The following is a 9,033-nucleotide window of genomic DNA, read 5'->3' as shown; positions in this document are numbered from 1 at the left end:
ATATATATATATATATATATATATATATAATGAAAAGTTGTTGTTCTCTACATTTTCTACATTTTAGTTCTTGTATCACACTTTTCTATTTGCTGCAACCATTATTGATGTGATACATTTTCACAGCCCTTCTGTTACATTTTAGTGTCATAACAGTCAATGCTACAAAAAATAAAGATAGAACTAAGTCCACTCATAGATAATATGTATGATAATACACTAAAAACTATTATAATTATTAATTCAAAATTATTTATTCTTCCCAAAGGAATTAAAAGTCTTAAGGAAACATATCATATTTGGTTTCTCCAAATGAAGCTGTAGGGAGGATCACACTTCAGCAGTGTATCAGATTGTCTCATTTTGCTTTCTGCAACAGGTCCTATGATGCTTTTATAAACTTATAAATAGCTGAATCTCTTCTGTTTTGTGCCAGAAGAAATTTGTAGCGCATCACATGTATATCTCCATGACCCATGCACAAAGAACCAGTCTGTTATCGCATGTTTGGTTGATGGAGGGATTGTGTGTAACAAGGACACGTGTGCCTCAACTTTGCATCCGCAGGTGATAAACATCATCAATGCAGCCCAGGAGAGCAGTCCGGTGACAGTAGCCGAGGCTCTGGAGCGTGTGCTGGAGATCCTGAGGACCACGGAGCTCTACTCCCCTCAGCTTGCTTCCAAAGAGGATGACCCTCACACCAATGATCTGGTTGGGGGGCTTATGAGTGTAAGGAGCAGCCGGCTTGTTTCCTTTCTTAGCTTTTAAAGCAATATATTTAATACAGAGATTTGCTAAAATCTCTATATTTTAGGAATTTCTTTGCGTTTTTATGACACTACAACAACATTTAGGAAACAGAGCAACACAGAGTAGAGCATAGTTATTAGGGGAAGGGAAAAAATGCATATAGCCTTAAAAAAAGGGTTTTGTTATCAATCGAAATCCCAAGTTTTGAACATAGTAAGATCTGTGATTCAAAATGATCCAGTCAAAGTACCTTGATTCAACCAAAGATGCTCCTCATGCAATTTCACCTGAGCTGTTTTACAGAGATGGTGGAAAATCTTTATTGTTTAAATGTGCAAAGCTAATAAACTCATACCTGGGCTGAATAAAAAAGCGTGCAAAACTTTTCAGAACAATGGGACCAAATCCAATTGGTTCTATTAAAGTTTTTGGTCATCATGTTACATGACACAGTATGAATAGTTTTTGTCTATGCCTAAACACTCAACAACCATTAAAGATCATTTAGGACACTGTTCATGTTCAGGTAAAAGGGGAAAAAAAATTCCCAAATCAAACATTTGAAGAGTCATACAATCATAGTTTGTTTTATTCATTTAGTTTGTGTCATGCTGTGGGTTTAGTTTTAGTTTTACTCCAATTGCATGCTACATTACTGTATCTAAGGCTGCTGTATTGGATGTTGTGGTATAGACCTAGAAATTGAGTTAAAGGAACCTTAAACCAAGCAAAGCTGTACGAGATTGCAGAGTGGCAAAGGGAAGCTGCATGAACAGGGAATAAATAGGGTAGCAAACAAAGGAGGAACAGATAAATGACATTAGGGTGTTGCAGAGCCTGATTGCAGAGGCGAACTTAGGAAGTAAAGTTGCCTAAAATAAAACCAGAAATAAGTATAAAATAAAATTGGAAGTGACTTTGGAGATAATGCAGCATGGATTTGGAGTACCGGTAATAGTCGAAACCAAAACAAAAACTACAGCGTGACTCTTTAGATGCTTTAAAAAACCATCAGTGTTATAGTAGACTGCTAGCGTTGTTTTTCATCTGCATTTTTTATTTAGCCAGTGCTAGGTTGATGAAAAATAAATCGATGGTGAAATGGTTAAGAATAAAGGAAATCGTAACGCTGTTCATTTTTTTCTACTCTTCAGGACGGACTCCGGAGACTCTCTGGCAACGAATATGTTTTCTGCAAAAGTAAGTTTCAGAACGTCACTAAAACACCTGAAAAAATCAAACCCCTACCAGACCACAACATGGCAGCAGTGATGACACAGATTTTCTTACAGGTCTAAAATCCTACAGATTTTAGATTTATTGGTGAAAGAATCATAATCTATTCACGTTTTGTAATCCGTTACATACTTCAGCAAATATCTCTATGTTCTGCTCCAGGATTGAGGTTCTTGTATTGGGGTGCACAAAAGGAGAAATGTCACATTAAACAGTATTCAACTTTGTTTTTATAATATGTAATCATGTGATTCCAATTTATCAATTGAATTTAACAAATATTACTAATCGATTTATTAAAATTCAGTCCTGGTGTTCAATATTATAGAATATTAGAGCTCTCCTGCTCTCCTAGAAACAAAAAGCTGTTCTCTCCCACTGCAAATTAATGCCTTTTTTAACAGTGGCTTTATTTGATGAAATTTGTATTATAAGTAATGTAATGTAAGAAAAAATAATTAGATTACTCAGTTGCTGAAAAGAATAATGTTACTAACAAGATTATTCGCTGAGCTGTTACCTTCAACACTGATCTGAAAGGACAGGTCACACAACAAACTTATTAGCATATGACCAGGAGCACTTTCTATTTCAGACGGGAAGAAAAAAAAAACAAAAAAAAATCATTGACATTGTTCTGTTAAAAATACATCACTAAAGGGACTTCATCACTTTCAAACATGGTTTGAATGTAAAAAAGAAAAGGTGTCATCATAAAGATGTTTATTCATGCCTAAGCTGTTAGGGCAGATCAAATAGACCGGAGTTCTTCAACAGGGGGTCCTTTCAGTCATCAATGGACACATTCAGCGACACACATGAGCTCTTTCAAGCTGGGTACCGTTTCATTCACAACACCTGTCCCATCAACCAGGAATAGGAATCAGAAATACTTTAATAATCCTGGGGCCAAATTACTTTCGTTACATTACTCTATAGTCACTCTATAACATAAGTAATAGTGACTATAGGATCAGTTGGATATAAAATAATTTCAAACAATATATATTAATTGGGGGTCCCCACACTATCCCGCCGTCTGTTTAGGGGTCCTTGGTCTGGAAACCATTGAAGGCCCCTGAAATAGACGAAACAAGGCTGACCTTCAGAACTTTTCTTTGGCAAGATTTTGGACAGGATGTATTTTTGACCTAAGCTCCGTCTGAGTACTCGCATTACATCCGCTTAAAAAAGTGTGTACCTGTCTGACGTGTAGATAAGGGCCTAAGTATGCAGGCTGTGAGAATTAGAACAGGTAGCCTACTACCTGCACCTCTGCATCGTAAAGAAGACATTACAAATGACAACACCGGTCGATCTTTTCCCCTTTTTAATATTAAAACTTATTTAAAAACTTTAATAACAAATCGCTTTGTATTCACACATGTATTTGTTCTTATATTTGTACAAAACAAAGACAACATTTAGTGAATGGAAATTGGAAAAGATACTAAACAGAAATTAACATTAAAAAAGCATCTTTCAGATGCAGAAAGACCCGAGGGCAGGAATTGAACCCAGAACCTTCTTGCTGCAAGGCAGCAGTGCTACCTACTGCGCTACTGTCATTTTTCAAATTTTACAGTTTTAGATCAAATTTTTTAAATGTCATTTTTGATAAAACAATTAAAAAAAAAACATGCTAACATCCATGCAGGTTAATAGGAACATGTCTTCGCTCCTCAGTCCAGAGGAAACCTTGCTTCATTTGGTATGAGTATTGAGACAGGGCTATGTTTAAATAGCAGCGAAAGGATAATATTTCTGGCCAATAAGAAAAAAATCTTCCCAAAATGTCATTAATATCTAGTGTTCAGGGGAGGAGGCATTTGCTCATGGGCACATGCCCTAGAGGCAAGGGGACAGTCATTATTACACTGTCAAACAACCACCCAGAGTCTAGCTTCCCTCTTTTATAGTAAAATGTGAAAACATATGGAATACTTTTTACCACTATCCTATTTTCTGTCTCTTTTCTAGATATGAGCCAGAGTCAGCTGGCCATCCCAGTCACGCTGAGCGATGTTCCTCCATCAATTGCTGAGATGCTAAACGATGAGGAGCGCTGGGAGTTTAACATCCTGGACCTGGAGGCAGCAACGCATAAAAGGTACAACAATACTTTCCCATGAAGGAAACTAGTTTTTATTTAGACAAAACAACCTAAAGCTCATAGACTAAGCACATGCTGCTTACATATTCTGTTTATCACTGCACCATTTAAATATAAGACAAAAGAAACTGAAATCTAATGCAGTCAGTTTTCACCCTCTGAAATGGTGTTTGCTTTGTTGTTTGCTCCCCTACAGACCGCTCACTTATCTCGGGTTAAAGATTTTTACCAGCTTTGGAGTGTGTGAGTTCCTAAACTGCTCAGAGGCCACGCTGCGCTCCTGGCTGCAGCTCATGGAGGCCAATTATCACTCTTCCAACTCCTACCACAACTCCACACACGCTGCAGATGTCCTGCATGCTACCGCCTACTTCCTGCGGAAGGAGAGAGTCAAAGTAAGGACTTTTAGTGAATGAGCAGCTTGATTTTTAAAGAAAAGCTTCAAACCAAACCTGTGACTTCACCTCAAAGAAACCTCTGTTGCTTCAAATACCACCTTAAGGGCCTCTTTACTCCTTGCTTACTTCCTTAAGACACCAAAGGCCTACATGTTCATTCTTAAGACACTTCTTTCTTGCCAGGGTCTCTCACTAGTTCAGTATCATTTACCATCTTCGTCTAGTCTCACGCTGGCCTCTGTTAGCCTCATGAATTCATCCTATTAGGAAACAATAAACTCTAAGGAGAACTAAACTTCTTGGAGACCACAGAGACCAGCACCAGGTCTGGCCTTTTGTGTTGTTGTGGCGGGAACAGTTTCTGGGAACTGAAATGTATTCCCTGGGTAAATTGCAGCAGATGAGGATGGTCCTAGCAGATGATTTTAGTTTCCCTGTGGTCCCAACAAGGTTGAGAAAAGCAGAGCTGTTCTCTATTTTCTCTATTTTGGCTCTATTAACACAAGTAGCAGTAGGTGACGTGACACTACAAAATATCCATGGTGATAGATTCATAGCAAAGTGGGTTTGACCCAAACATTAAATAGAGCATTATCCAACACTGAAAGGAAAACGTTAGTTGTAGTATCTATTTACATCCCCTTAGTCAATGCTATGTTTCTGGTTGTTTTTCTCCTGCAAGAGGAAACATCCAGCCCACTCACTCTTTGGCCTCTGAGGGGTTGAGTTCCATTAATTCATTCATCAACTCAAACCAGATTCCTTCTGCCTGATAAAGTCAGAATCAGAGACTTTATTGATCCCATGAATGGTAATTTATTTCAGCGACTTGGCCAGAGCTACAGCAGTTCACGCAGTTCAGAAATACAAACAAGACAGTTAATTCAGGTTAAAAAAACTGAATGGATTTAGAAAATTGATTGGTTTTGATTAAAAGCATGTAATAATGCCGACTTGAGGGCATTAAACTCAAACGCCTTAATTCAATTCTATGATCTGAACAGCCTTCTTAGTGATGCTTTCCCCCCCAGAGTGAGGCCAGATCTCTTTGATAAACGGTTCTACATTGCACAATGCTGCCACCAACATGTTTCACCATTAGCTTGTTTGGTTATCATCGCTGTCTCACCGTCTTAAATATTTGCCCTGATTTATGTATAACATCAGTTGCACTCTAGTTTATCTAGGGATATCAGATGAAAAAGGAGTAACGGAGTAATGCATCTTATACTTGTTTCACAGTTATATGCTATATTATATTCTGTCATATAAGTTTCAATACACAAAATTGAACCTTGTGTCTGTAATATGATAAGAAGTGTGTCTGAATTTACAAGATGCCCCAGGGCCGCAGCTTATTATAGTAATTTATTTATGTATCAGATATTTTTTGGCTTAATCAGCTAATCTAAAAATAGAAACTTTGAGGAATCAACATTCCTTTTTTACGAACCCAGGTCAGCCACGTCGAAGACCAGGGCCTCCGCACATGGGTCATTTCTGGCCAACCAATGCGCAATCTACACACCCAGGAATCAACATTCCTGGATAAAAAAAATAAAATTCAGACTTAAAAAAAAGTTATAGTACATAGGTTGTAAAAAACATTCCGTGTTCACAACAAACATACAGACGTTTGCATTAAGACCTGATAAATGATAAACAATTTGGGTCTGAGAGCTTAAATCCTCGTTATTAACTCCTTCGGCCAATGGCGTATTGACACAACAATAGGCCTGTAAACAACATTATCTGGGTGGGCCCCATGAAGTACAACACGTGATAAAGGTTCAGGATACAGCAGCAGTTCCATAAATTGACCAAGAAGATAAATTTATGCAATTCTCAGTAGTATATGATCACACATCACACACAGAAAAATAGTGAATGCGCATCTTGAATGGAACCATTGGTGACAGGCAGAGCACCACCTCATGTTAAAGACATTCAAAGTGCTTATCGAATCCTTATCCATCGTCGCTAACACATTGTACGTAACGATTGTTTTAATCCACGCTCTGAGTTACCCATAATTCCAAGTCATAGTGTAAAAAATAAAATACTGAAATACATTGTCCCTTTAAGATCTTTATTGCGGTTTGAAACATTATATGAGATTATTTTTTACCAACTATCTAATGAACTTATACATAGTTATTAACATAGTAATTAAAAGTACCACTGTCTGCTTTGCTATTGGTGTCGTGTTTAAACGGCTCACCATCATGTTGAAATCTGGCATGTGTCGGGGTATAAATACTGTCCGGTCCAGTGAGTCGCTTCATTATCAGGTGGGTTTAAGAGGAATTTTTCGCAACATTACATCTGCAATGAGACGTCCTAGTCTACAATTGCATAGGTAGCCTACCAGGTGTCAGTGACGGGGCCCCTAAGCAACTGCTGTCTCTGCTTAGCAATATTTACTCCATTGCCTTCAGCCCCTATCTGCTATCAGGGTTAAATGTGTCAGCCTTTTGCAGCCCCCTCAGTCGGCTGTTAAAATTTTGATGGTTTTAGAATCTGAATATTCCAGTTAATGATTCAATTTGACAACCAAAGTAGTCAACTATTTCAGTTAACAAGTAATCATGAGCGATCTGATTGTTTCAATGCTTTAATACACAACACCATGAAAAGCAAAATGCAAAATAACAATGTTTTTAGCCCTAAAATCATATTTAACAATGTTTTTTTTTATGTGTTTTAAATATCAGTAGGCTATGCGAGGGTTAAAGAAAATTAAATACTTCCTGCAACAATCCAATGTACTCTGTTTCTTAAGTTTGAAGACGTTTAGCTTCCCAACCAGGAAGCTTTCAATTCAAAATGTCAGAAATGGTGTGAGTTGGAGGGTTTATAGAGTGGACCAAAAACAGAGCCTTGTTTTGGCTGAGAAAACATGCAAATTGAATTGGATGAACGTGTCTGCCCCTTTGAAATGGGGGGTCATTTGGGTTCGTTGTTAGCCTGCAATACGCAATACCTGTCTATGTCTCTGAAAGGGGGGTCGTTAGAGGGAATTGTAGGCCTGGCTAAACAGGCGAGGTGCTCTGTTCCCTTGTAAGGGGGTGGGGGTTGTGATGATAGCAGGAAGGAATCAACTCTATCGCTGTTTACGTCTGTTTAAGGTTGGTTTTTCCTTTCTTACCATAGAATGCTTCCTTTTTTTTTTTTTTTTATAAAAACAACAAAAAGACGTCTAAGATGCAACATTACTCTAGCTAATGTTCCCTTCACATAACCTATACTGATAAAGCTGGGAAAAAGGAACACCCAACCAGAAACGACATCTGTTCATAGATGGAGGAAGACTTTGCATGTTTATAAAGCTATGTATATATTTCTGCAGTCCATCACTGACATCTGTTTCATCTTTGCCATCTCTCCAGAACAGTCTTGACCAGCTGGACGAGGTGGCAGCACTGATAGCAGCCACAGTCCACGACGTGGACCACCCGGGCAGGACCAACTCCTTCCTGTGTAACGCAGGCAGCGAACTGGCCATCCTTTACAACGACACAGCCGTGCTGGAAAGCCACCATGCGGCCCTTGCCTTCCAGCTCACCATCCGTGACAGCAAAAGTAACATCTTTAAAAGCATTGACAGGTCAGTTGGTGCTGACATCCGAGGTTTTCTCTGCAGTAATTTCTAAGAAAGGCAATAGTTCCAAACCAGAAGAAACGACTGCAGTGATTGGTTGGTTATCCTGGATTTGGCACCAATGATAAAAAAAAATAATAACAATCTTGAGGGATTTTATTAGACTATAAGCCTTAATTCACAGTCAAACCCTGAACAGCTGCGTAAGGAAAAAAGCATCAGTATATTTAGAGAAGACTGGAATACAAATATCCTTGCTTGTCCTTCAGAGAGAAAATGTATTTGTATTAACAGCAAGAACTAACAAGCAATTCAAGCTTTCAAAAAGAAACAAAACTAAGGAAACAGACTGTACAGTCAAGGTAAATTTACACCATATGAGAAGATACAATTAAAAAAAAAAGCATAGAAATGATAATAATGTATTTTATTTCACTCAGAACTGTGAGGCTCAGATATTTTACAACAAAGACCAACAAACAATAGAATGTGCAGGTGAAGATTCTCTGTCATCCAGGTCATAGTCATTCCAAAAAAGTTATAAAACAATCCAATGGATTTCGTTTCCACGTTTAAAGATGTTTCGTTTCCCATCCAAGAAGCTTTTTAAATTCAAAATGTCAGAAATAGTGTTAAGTTTGAGGTTTCATAGAGTGGACCAAATACAAAGCCTTTGTTTTGGCTTAGAAAATATAGAAATTGAATTCCCTTTGGGAATGGGCAGTCTTTTGGGTTCTTTGTTAGTCTGCAATACCCAATACTGGTCTACGCCTCTGAAAGGGGTTTTTTAGGGGGAATTGTAGGCCTGGCTGTACAGTCGATGTGTTCTGTTCCCCTGAATAGGGAGTCCAGGGTAAATTATGCTGTATATGCAACTGACTGGGATAATGAAACTTTTGCATGTACTCTACAGTTAAGGTCCCGCCGTCCCC

The 9,033-nt window shown here is 38.2% G+C and overlaps 1 protein-coding gene across 2 annotated transcripts in view; it reads left to right on the top strand.

Annotated features, from left to right (window-relative positions):
• pde8b (phosphodiesterase 8B) overlaps window positions 1-9,033 on the top strand; it is a 75,493-nt gene that overhangs the window by 54,362 nt on the left and 12,098 nt on the right. For both annotated transcript variants that reach the window (XM_015389041.1, XM_015389042.1), the window contains exons 14-18: window positions 568-732; window positions 1,908-1,953; window positions 3,970-4,099; window positions 4,299-4,497; window positions 7,890-8,107. In XM_015389041.1, the coding sequence (XP_015244527.1) occupies window positions 568-732; window positions 1,908-1,953; window positions 3,970-4,099; window positions 4,299-4,497; window positions 7,890-8,107 (758 nt within the window). The remainder of the gene's footprint in view (window positions 1-567; window positions 733-1,907; window positions 1,954-3,969; window positions 4,100-4,298; window positions 4,498-7,889; window positions 8,108-9,033) is intronic.

This window comes from Cyprinodon variegatus, unplaced genomic scaffold (genome assembly GCF_000732505.1).
Source record: "Cyprinodon variegatus isolate N-32 unplaced genomic scaffold, C_variegatus-1.0 Scaffold446, whole genome shotgun sequence".
In the NCBI taxonomy this organism is placed as follows: Eukaryota; Metazoa; Chordata; class Actinopteri; order Cyprinodontiformes; family Cyprinodontidae; genus Cyprinodon; species Cyprinodon variegatus.
The sequence above is the reverse complement of the archived record's forward strand: the minus strand, read 5'-3'. Positions and strand labels throughout refer to the sequence as shown.